This window comes from Salvelinus fontinalis, chromosome 7 (assembly GCF_029448725.1).
Source record: "Salvelinus fontinalis isolate EN_2023a chromosome 7, ASM2944872v1, whole genome shotgun sequence".
Lineage (NCBI taxonomy): Eukaryota > Metazoa > Chordata > Actinopteri > Salmoniformes > Salmonidae > Salvelinus > Salvelinus fontinalis.
The window spans coordinates 63,156,356-63,168,169 of NC_074671.1; the positions used below are offsets into that span (position 1 = coordinate 63,156,356).

Genomic DNA, 11,814 nt, shown 5'->3' on the forward strand with positions numbered 1-11,814 from the left:
TCATCGGTCTCCTTGCTTGAGGAGCAGTAGAGAACCTGTGCCATGTAATGTCATACCTGGAAACACCTGTTTAGTAGATGTGTCTTTTGTTAACCTGTTGAGGATGGGGGCGCTGTTGTCACTATTTATGCTAATCGTGTAATTTTTGAAACGGCTTCCCACAAAATTCTTGATCGTACAATATGCATATTATTATTATTATTGGATAGAAAACAGTCTATAGTTTCTATAGGAGTTGAAATTTTGTCTCTAAGTGGAACAGAACCCATTCTACAGCAATTTCCCTGACATGGAGTCAGATTTCAGAAATGTTGGCCCCTGATCTGGAGTCAGTTTAAAGGCCACTGTGAATGCTATGAGGATACGGACACTGCTTACGTCTTCCCCTGGATGCCTTTACGTGATGACGATTTGAATGGGGTCGATTGCGCGTTCACAGGCACTACAAATTAAAAAACCCTGTAGCTAGGAACTCTTTTCTTGCTGCGTAATGCGCCTGGAGGACATCGACCCGCACTTGTTCCAAGCATTAGTGGAGGGAGTAATATTACTCTGGTCATGTTTCTACTCGTTATGGGAGTTAAAAACATCATAAGGTAGTTAATTTAAAGCGTTTTATAGCAATTTATATCCGTTTAGTGCGATTTTGGGACATTTATTTCTGAAACGCTGTGAATTGCTGGGCACGCTTCCAGTTCATCCCGAACGCAGTTGGCATTTCCACATGGCAAGAGGACAGCTTTCCACCAAAAGACGATTAGACCCAAGAAAGGATCCTTTGCCCAAGATACTGATGGAAGAACAGCTCAAAGTAGGACATTTTTATTATGATAAATCGTGTTTCTGTCGAAAAATGTTAGTGGCTTAGGACGCCATGTTTTTTGACGTAGCTTCGCTTGGCGCAAACTGTATTGAAAAGTAAGGATAATTTAAAAAATATAATTCCGCGATTGTATTAAGAATTAAATTGTCTATCAATCCCTGTCCACCCTATATTTTTTAGTCACGTTTATGAGTATTTATGTATAAGAGTAGATCACTGTCTAATATGGCGCACGGACATTTTCTCACCAGCTGGGCTACATTTCACATTGTCTAACCATGATTTTGGTGGCTAAATATAAACATTTTCGATCAAACTCTATATGGATTGTGTAATATGATGTTACAGGAGTGTCATCTGAAGAATTCTGAGAAGGTTAGTGAAAAAATTAATATATTTTGGCGATGTTGACGTTATCGCTCACTTTGGCTAGAATCAATGCTGGGCTGCTATGTGCTATGTGCTATGCTAATATAACGATTTATTGTGTTTTCGCTGTAAGACACTTAGAAAATCTGAAATATTGTCTGTATTCACAGGATCTGTGTCTTTCGATTAGTGTATGCTGTGTATTTTTACGAAATGTTTGATGATTAGTAAGTAGGTAAACACGTTGCTCTATGTAGTTATTCTAGTCCATTTGTGACGGTGGGTGCAATTGTAACCTATGCCATCTACCTGAAATATGCACTTTTTTCTAACAAAACCTATCCCATACCATAAATATGTTATCAGACTGTCATCTGATGAGTTTTTTTCTTGGTTAGGGGCTATAAATATCTTAGTTTAGCCGAATTGGTGATAGCTACTGGTGTTGGTGGACAAATAAAAGATGGTCGATTATGCTAATGTGTTTTTAGGTAATAGTTGTACATCTTTACATATTGTGTCTTCCCTGTAAAACATTTTAAAAATCGGACATATTGGCTGGATTCACAAGATCTGTGTCTTTCATTAGCTGTATTGGACTTTAATGTGTGAAAGTTAAATATTTAAAAAATATTTTTTTTTTGAATTTCGCGGCACTGGTTTTTCAGTGGGGGTGGGGGGGGAGTGCCGCTGGCGGCACCCTCATCCTAGACAGGTTAAGTAAATCAGGTGTTGAATGAGTTGGAGGCTCCTTGTCAGTGTGTTTTGAATGAATATACTGAATTACATTTAAAGCGTATAAAATTGAGGAGACTTTTAATGTGTGTTTCAGTGTAATAATAGTGAACATATACTAAATGACTGAAAAACAAAGAATTTTTAAAAACACTTTTAAGAAGTTTTAGTGTAATTATAGTATACTTCAGATATACTACACAAGTACATCTCATATTTGAAGTATATTATTTGAAGTATATTTAAGTATACGTTTTCCCTGCTTTGGTCTAGATGAGTGATGTCAGCAGGCTGAACATTGATTACTAACACACCGCTAACCTCTTCACGGAGAACCGCTAACCTCTTCACGGAGGACCGCTAACCTCTTCACGGAGGACCGCTAACCTCTTCACGGAGGACCGCTAACCTCTTCACGGAGGACCGCTAACCTCTTCACGGAGGACCGCTAACCTCTTCACGGAGGACCGCTAACCTCTTCACGGAGGACCGCTAACCTCTTCACGGAGGACCGCTAACCTCCTCACGGAGGGCCGCTAACCTCCTCACGGAGGGCCGCTAACCTCCTCACGGAGGGCCGCTAACCTCCTCACGGAGGACCGCTAACCTCCTCACGGAGGACCGCTAACCTCCTCACGGAGGACCGCTAACCTCCTCACGGAGGACCGCTAACCTCTTCACGGAGGACCGCTAACCTCTTCACGGAGGACCGCTAACCTCTTCACGGAGGACCGCTAACCTCTTCACGGAGGACCGCTAACCTCTTCACGGAGGACCGCTAACCTCTTCACGGAGGACCGCTAACCTCTTCACGGAGGACCGCTAACCTCTTGTGGTGGCATTTTCCTGTATTACCAAATGAGGAGAGAGAGACAAACTTCACACACCAGTCAGAGTTATACTTAAACTACATCTTTTATAATATGAGCTTTACAATAGCCCTTTGACTTTCAACAATTCACTATCTATAATGAACCATTGAGAGTGACTACAGAAAAATACAAAGATCTTTTATAGCCAAGATACACCCCTCTCAACTTACATGACGAACCACAGATCTTAGGAACTCTTCACAAAGGGACTTTTACTTGAAAAAGGAGTATCCCTTAGCCAGATAGCATTCGCTATAAATTATTGCTCAATTTGGTCTCTAAAACGAGGTTCTAATCTCGTTCCTGGTACTTCATAGTACCAAAACATTACCTCATCCAATGGCATAAATCAAGTGTCAACTCTAGATACTCCCATCTCAAGTAACCCCCCCCCTGGACCCCACTCCTGGACAAGCTCACTGAGGGGAGTGAGCCTCTAGGTCATACACTATCCCAGGATAAGTGCAACATCAGAGAGGACATACAATGGTTCCAGACACTGCCATACATCTCCCCCCAATGCCGAAGGAGGGGAGTGACTTGCGCACAGACATTGTGGAGACAAGTAATTGGTTCCCCATTAATCACGCCATCCCTTCACATGGTTTAAGAATAGGTAAAGAGACATTCACATATGAAGACAATGTTCCGTTCTGTCCTCTTCCCTTTCTGATATTCTGCATAGCACCAGGGACATGTGAAAGACAAGCCTGACCTCTCCCCTCTCTGGGCCCCAAGTGACTGGGCCCCAGGTGACTGAGCCCCAGCTGAGGGAAAAGTGCAACTGCCCACACTATAGTCCAAAAGGATACATTCTAATGACAAGTATCTCACATAAACATATTATGCAAATAAAACATCTTATTTATCTATGTTACCCAACTAATTCTGATTCATCCGCCACACTCCTCACGGAGGACCGCTAACCTCCTCACGGAGGACCGCTAACCTCCTCACGGAGGACCGCTAACCTCCTCACGGAGGACCGCTAACCTCCTCACGGAGGACCGCTAACCTCCTCACGGAGGGCCGCTAACCTCCTCACGGAGGACCGCTAACCTCTTCACGGAGGACCGCTAACCTCTTCACGGAGGACCGCTAACCTCTTCACGGAGGACCGCTAACCTCTTCACGGAGGACCGCTAACCTCTTCACGGAGGACCGCTAACCTCTTCACGGAGGACCGCTAACCTCTTGTGGTGGCATTTTCCTGTATTACCAAATGAGGAGAGAGAGACAAACTTCACACACCAGTCAGAGTTATACTTAAACTACATCTTTTATAATATGAGCTTTACAATAGCCCTTTGACTTTCAACAATTCACTATCTATAATGAACCATTGAGAGTGACTACAGAAAAATACAAAGATCTTTTATAGCCAAGATACACCCCTCTCAACTTACATGACGAACCACAGATCTTAGGAACTCTTCACAAAGGGACTTTTACTTGAAAAAGGAGTATCCCTTAGCCAGATAGCATTCGCTATAAATTATTGCTCAATTTGGTCTCTAAAACGAGGTTCTAATCTCGTTCCTGGTACTTCATAGTACCAAAACATTACCTCATCCAATGGCATAAATCAAGTGTCAACTCTAGATACTCCCATCTCAAGTAACCCCCCCCCTGGACCCCACTCCTGGACAAGCTCACTGAGGGGAGTGAGCCTCTAGGTCATACACTATCCCAGGATAAGTGCAACATCAGAGAGGACATACAATGGTTCCAGACACTGCCATACATCTCCCCCCAATGCCGAAGGAGGGGAGTGACTTGCGCACAGACATTGTGGAGACAAGTAATTGGTTCCCCATTAATCACGCCATCCCTTCACATGGTTTAAGAATAGGTAAAGAGACATTCACATATGAAGACAATGTTCCGTTCTGTCCTCTTCCCTTTCTGATATTCTGCATAGCACCAGGGACATGTGAAAGACAAGCCTGACCTCTCCCCTCTCTGGGCCCCAAGTGACTGGGCCCCAGGTGACTGAGCCCCAGCTGAGGGAAAAGTGCAACTGCCCACACTATAGTCCAAAAGGATACATTCTAATGACAAGTATCTCACATAAACATATTATGCAAATAAAACATCTTATTTATCTATGTTACCCAACTAATTCTGATTCATCCGCCACACTCCTCACGGAGGACCGCTAACCTCCTCGCGGGGGACCGCTAACCTCCTCACGGGGGACCGCTAACCTCCTCACGGGGGACCGCTAACCTCCTCGCAGAGGACCGCTAACCTCCTCACGGGGGACCGCTAATCTCTTCACGGAGGACCGCTAACCTCCTCACGGGGGACCGCTAACCTCCTCACGGGGGACCGCTAACCTCCTCACGGGGGACCGCTAACCTCCTCACGGGGGACCGCTAACCTCCTCACGGGGGACCGCTAACCTCCTCACGGGGGACCGCTAACCTCCTCACGGGGGACCGCTAACCTCCTCACGGGGGACCGCTAATCTCTTCACGGAGGACCGCTAACCTCCTCACGGGGGACCGCTAACCTCCTCACGGGGGACCGCTAACCTCCTCACGGGGGACCGCTAACCTCCTCGCGGGGGACCGCTAACCTCCTCGCGGGGGACCGCTAACCTCCTCGCGGGGGACCGCTAACCTCCTCACGGGGGACCGCTAACCTCCTCGCGGGGGACCGCTAACCTCCTCGCGGAGGACCACTCTGTATCTCCACAACCATGGCCTGCTGTGTCTGTGTGTGTGTGTGTGTGTGTGTGTGTGTGTGTGTGTGTGTGTGTGTGTGTGTGTGTGTGTGTGTACCTATGCTCTTTCCTTATGTTAAGTGTGTGTTAGTCATGCTGTGTGTGTGTGTGTGTGTGTGTGTGTGTTCCTATTCTCTTTCCTTATGTTAAGCGTGTGTTAGTCATGCTGTGTGTGTGTGTGTGTGTGTGTACCTATGCTCTTTCCTTATGTTAAGTGTGTGCTAGTCATGCTGTGTGTGTGTGTGTGTGTTCCTATTCTCTTTCCTTATGTTAAGTGTGTGTTAGTCATGCTGTGTGTGTGTGTGTTCCTATTCTCTTTCCTTATGTTAAGTGTGTGTTAGTCTTGCTGTGTGTGTGCGCTGGTGTGAGGTAAAGTGGTCATGTGGCGTGTCCCTTGGTGGGCAGCGGTATCTCACAGAGACTAACAGCAACACAATCCCTACTCAATGACTCTCTCTCTGTGTCTCAGGACCCTGTGTATGGTAAAGGTCTCTCTCTCTGTGTCTCAGGACCCTGTGTATGGTAAAGTCTCTCTCTCTCTCTCTCTCTCTCTCTCTCTCTCTCTCTCTCTCTCTCTCTCTCTCTCTCTCTCTCTCTCTCTCTCTCTCTCTCTCTCTCTCTCTCTCTCAGGACCCTGTGTATGGTAAAGGGAAGCTGGCTGAGATACAAGGCCTTATTCTGGGTATGCTGGAGACCTTCAACTATGAACAGGTAACTAACTGTGTGTGTGTGTGTGTTACAGAAGGCTGTGTGTGTGTGTGTGTGTGTGTGTGTGTGTGTGTGTGTGTGTGTGTGTGTGTGTGTGTGTGTGTGTGTGTGTGTGTGTGTGTGTGTGTGTGTGTGTGTGTGTGTGTGTGTGAACTTACAGAAGGGTGTGTGTGTGTTAACTTACAGAAGGGTGTGTGTTGTTAACTTACAGAAGGGTGTGTGTTGTTAACTTACAGAAGGGTGTGTGTGTGTTAACTTACAGAAGGGTGTGTGTGTGTGTTAACTTACAGAAGGGTGTGTGTTGTTAACTTACAGAAGGGTGTGTGTGTGTTAACTTACAGAAGGGTGTGTGTGTGTTAACTTACAGAAGGGTGTGTGTGTGTTGTTAACTTACAGAAGGGTGTGTGTGTGTTGTTAACTTACAGAAGGGTGTGTGTGTGTTGTTAACTTACAGAAGGGTGTGTGTCTGTTGTTAACTTACAGAAGGGTGTGTGTGTGTTAACTTACAGAAGGGTGTGTGTGTGTTGTTAACTTACAGAAGGGTGTGTGTGTGTTGTTAACTTACAGAAGGGTGTGTGTGTGTTGTTAACTTACAGAAGGGTGTGTGTCTGTTGTTAACTTACAGAAGGGTGTGTGTGTGTTAACTTACAGAAGGGTGTGTGTGTGTTAACTTACAGAAGGGTGTGTGTGTGTTGTTAACTTACAGAAGGGTGTGTGTCTGTTGTTAACTTACAGAAGGGTGTGTCGTCTGTTAACTTACAGAAGGGTGTGTGTGTGTGTTAACTTACAGAAGGGTGTGTGTCTGTTGTTAACTTACAGAAGGGTGTGTGTCTGTTGTTAACTTACAGAAGGGTGTGTCTGTTGTTAACTTACAGAAGGGTGTGTGTGTGTAGTTAACTTACAGAAGGGTGTGTCTGTTGTTAACTTACAGAAGGGTGTGTGTGTGTAGTTAACTTACAGAAGGATGTGTCTGTTGTTAACTTACAGACGGGTGTGTGTGTATTAACTTACAGAAGGGTGTGTGTGTAGTTAACTTACAGAAGGGTGTGTGTGTGTGTGTTAACTTACAGAAGGGTGTGTGTGTGTGTTAACTTACAGAAGGGTGTGTGTGTTAACTTACAGAAGGGTGTGTGTGTCGTTAACTTACAGAAGGGTGTGTGTGTCGTTAACTTACAGAAGGGTGTGTGTCTGTTGTTAACTTACAGAAGGGTGTGTGTGTTGTTTACTTACAGAAGGGTGTGTCTGTTGTTAACTTACAGAAGGGTGTGTGTGTTGTTAACTTACAGACGGGTGTGTGTGTGTTAACTTACAGAAGGGTGTGTGTGTTGTTAACTTACAGAAGGGTGTGTGTTTTGTTAACTTACAGAAGGGTGTGTCTGTTGTTAACTTACAGAAGGGTGTGTCTGTTGTTAACTTACAGACGGGTGTGTGTGTGTTAACTTACAGAAGGGTGTGTGTGTAGTTAACTTACAGAAGGGTGTGTGTGTAGTTAACTTACAGAAGGGTGTGTGTGTAGTTAACTTACAGAAGGGTGTGTGTGTAGTTAACTTACAGAAGGGTGTGTGTGTTAACTTACAGAAGGGTGTGTGTGTTAACTTACAGAAGGGTGTGTGTGTCGTTAACTTACAGAAGGGTGTGTGTGTGTAGTTAACTTACAGAAGGGTGTGTCTGTTGTTAACTTACAGAAGGGTGTGTGTGTTGTTAACTTACAGAAGGGTGTGTGTGTTGTTAACTTACAGAAGGGTGTGTGTGTGTTAACTTACAGAAGGGTGTGTGTGTGTTAACTTACAGAAGGGTGTGTGTGTGTTAACTTACAGAAGGGTGTGTGTTGTTAACTTACAGAAGGGTGTGTGTCTGTTGTTAACTTACAGAAGGGTGTGTGTGTGTTGTTAACTTACAGAAGGGTGTGTGTGTGTTGTTAACTTACAGAAGGGTGTGTGTGTGTGTGTGTGTGTTACAGAAGGGTGTGTGTCTGTTGTTAACTTACAGAAGGGTGTGTGTGTTGTTAACTTACAGAAGTGTGTGTGTGTGTGTTGTTAACTTACAGAAGGGTGTGTGTGTGTGTGTTGTTAACTTACAGAAGGGTGTGTGTGTGTGTGTTGTTAACTTACAGAAGGGTGTGTGTGTGTGTTTGTGTGTTAACTTACAGAAGGGTGTGTGTGTGTTGTTAACTTACAGAAGGGTGTGTGTGTGTATAGTTAACTTACAGAAGGGTGTGTGTTGTTAACTTCTTATGGCTGCAGGGGCAGTATTGAGTAGCTTGGATGAAAAGGTGCCCATTGTAAACGGCCAGCTCCTCAGTCTCAGTTGCTAATATATGCATATTATTATTAGTATTGGATAGAAAACACTCTAAAGTTTCCAAAACTGTTAAAATATTGTCTGTGAGTATAACAGAACTGATATTGCAGGCGAAACCCTGAGGAAAATCCAAACAGGAAGTGGCTTCTATTTTGAAAACTCCATGTTCCATAGCCTCCCTTTGCTGGATTTAAATGGATATGAACCAGATTCCTTTTCCTATCGCTTCCTCAAGGTGTCAACAGTCTTCAGACATAGTTTCAGGCTTTTATTTAGAAAAATGTCCGAACGATAACATCTCGTCAAGTGGTCACATGAGTTTTGCTCGCGCAACAGTTTGGACAGCCATTGTTTTTCCCTCTCCCACTGTGAAAGACATTTGCGGTTGATATATTATCGATTATATATTTGAAAAACAACCTGAGGATTGATTATAAAAAACGTTTGTCATGTTTCTGTGGACATTATGGAAACTATTTGGAATTTGTCTGAGTTGTCGTGACCGCTCTTTCCTCTGGATTTCTGATCATAACGCGCCAAACAAACGGAGGTATTTTGGATATAAAAATAATCTTTATGGAACAAAAGGAACATTTGTTGTCTAACTGGGAGTCTCGTGAGTGAAAACATCTGAAGATCATCAAAGGTAAACGATTAATTTGGTTGCTTTTCTGATTTTCGTGACCGAGCTACTTGATGCTAAGTGTACTTAATGTCTTGTCGAGCGATCGATAAACTTACACAAACGCTTGGATTGCTTTCGCTGTAAAGCATAATTTCAAAATCTGACACGACAGGTAGATTAACAAAAGGCTAAGCTGTGTTTTCCTATATTGCACTTGTGATTTCATGAATATAAATATTTTTAGTAATATTTATTGAATGTAGCGCTATGCTATTCAGCGGTTGTTGATGACACTTACCCCGTTAACGGGATTGCAGCCATAACAAGTTTTAACTTACAGAAGGGTGTGTGTGTGTGTGTTGTTAACTTACAGAAGGGTGTGAGAGGGAGAGCAACTACTGAAGCTAAACTCTAGTGGGGCTTGGTGTTAATTACGCAGTGTGTTTCCAGACGCCTCTCTACTCACACTCAGTGTTGATTAGTCTGTATCCTGCTCAGACAAGGGTGTGTGTGTGTGTGTGTGTGTGTGTGTGTGTGTGTGTGTTGATAGTGTGTGTGTGTGTTGATAGTGTGTGTGTGTGTTGATAGTGTGTGTGTGTGTTGATAGTGTGTGTCCTGCCCAGATGGAGCTGGATTAATTAACACTCGTTAAGGCTCCAGATTGCTCAGCCCCTCTCTCCCATGTTATTGTATATGTCAGGTTATTAGTGTATTGTGTAGGTAGTGTGTGTGTGTGTGTGTGTGTAGGTAGTATGTAGTGTGTGTGTGGGTGTGTAGTGTGTGTGTGTGTACTCCGGTGCAGTGCAGTCTCTCCTGGAGACAAGCCAGGGTTGCTGGAGCTCAGTCTTAGCACACACACATCTACACGACCGTTCAACAGTTTGGTGTCACTTAGAAATGTTTTTGAAAGAGCCTGTAATCGAACCCACAAATGCTGATGCTCCAGATACTCAAATAGTCTAAAGAAGGACAGTTTGATTGCTTCTTTAATCAGGGCAACAGTTTTCAGCTGTACTAACATAATTGCAAAAGGGTTTTCTAATGATCAATTAGCCTTTTAAAATGATAAACTTTGATTAGCTAACACAATGTGCCATTGGAACACAGGAGTGATGGTTGATGATAATGGGCCTCTGTATGCCTATGTAGATATTCCATAAAAAATCTGCCGTTTCCAGCTACAATAGTCATTTACAACATTAACAATGTCTAGACTGTATTTCTGATCAATTTGATGTTATTTTAATGGACCAAATATGTGCTTATCTTTCAAAAACAAGGACATTTCTGAGTGACCCCAAATTGTTGAACGGTAGTGGATATACACACACAGTGTGCAAAGCTGTCATCAAGGCAAAGGGTGGCTACTTTGAAGAATCTCAAATATAAAATATATTTTGATTTGTTTGACACTTTTTTGGTTACTACATGATTCCATGTGTTATTTCATAGTTGTGATGTCTTCACTATTTGTCTAAAATGTAGAAAATAGTCAAAATAAAGAAAAACCCTTGAATGAGTAGGTGTCCAAACCTTTGACTGGAACTGTACAGATGTACGGTTGTTCAGATACACACACACACACACACACACACACACACACACACACACACACACACACACACACACACACACACACACACACACACACACACACACACACACACACACACACACACACACACACACACACACACACACACACACACACACACACACACACACACACACACACACACACACACACACACACACACACACACACACAGAGTCTGCCAGAGAGCTGATGTAACGGTGTGAAACAAGTAGCCCATGTCTCTCTCCACTCAGGCAGAACGGGTTGAATTCACAGAGGGATGGAATGCCTGACTTTCCCTCGGAGGCTAAAGATACTTTCCCCCATATCTCTCCTCTTCTGGAGTCCCATATGGCAACCTATTCCCTTTATAGTGCACGAGTGAAAAGTAGATCACTACAGTACATAGGGACAAGCGTGCCATTTGGCATGTAGACCTCTCCCTCCTCTCTCCTTCATCTCTCTCCTCTATCTCTCTCCTCTCTCCCTCCTCTCTCTCCTCTCTCCCTCATCTCTCTCTCCTCTCTCCCTCATCTCTCTCTCCACATCTCTCTCTCCTCTCTCCCTCTTCTCTCTCCTTTCCTCTCTCCCTTCTCTTTCTCTCTCTCCTGCTCTCTTTCTCTCTCTCCTGCTCTCTTTCTCTCTCTCTGTTACTCTTTCCTCTCCTCCTTTTCCTCCTTTCTCCCTCTCCTCTCTCATCCTTTTCTTCTCCCTCCTCTCCTCTCTCTTTCCTCTCACTCCTATCCTCTCTCTTTCCTCCCACCTTCCCTTTCTTTCCTCCGACATTGAGAAATGACAGGACAGTCCATAGGAGGATAAGGGAATAGCTCTCAGCATTGCCTCTCTCACATGGCAGTGAAAATAGAGCTCTGTGAACTAGAGTGGTACTGTGTCCATGGCAGGCTTCCTCTCTCCCTCCCTGAGGCCTCCAGTACTATTTAACATGCTGAGAGAGGATGACTGGTGGGTTGTACAGTACTATTTAACATGCTGAGAGAGGATGACTGGTGGGTTGTACAGTACTATTTAACATGCTGAGAGAGGATGACTGGTGGGTTGTACAGTACTATTTAACAT

The 11,814-nt window shown here is 44.1% G+C and overlaps 1 protein-coding gene across 4 annotated transcripts in view; it reads left to right on the forward strand.

Moving 5' to 3' along the window:
* vps8 (VPS8 subunit of CORVET complex) overlaps positions 1 to 6,238 on the forward strand; it is a gene marked incomplete at its 3' end in the record, with an annotated part of 108,327 nt that extends 102,089 nt beyond the window's left edge. For all 4 annotated transcript variants that reach the window (XM_055930301.1, XM_055930302.1, XM_055930303.1 and 1 more), the window contains 1 exon segment: positions 6,158 to 6,238. In XM_055930301.1, the coding sequence (XP_055786276.1) occupies positions 6,158 to 6,238 (81 nt within the window).
* Between the last annotated feature and the right edge of the window lie 5,576 nt (positions 6,239 to 11,814).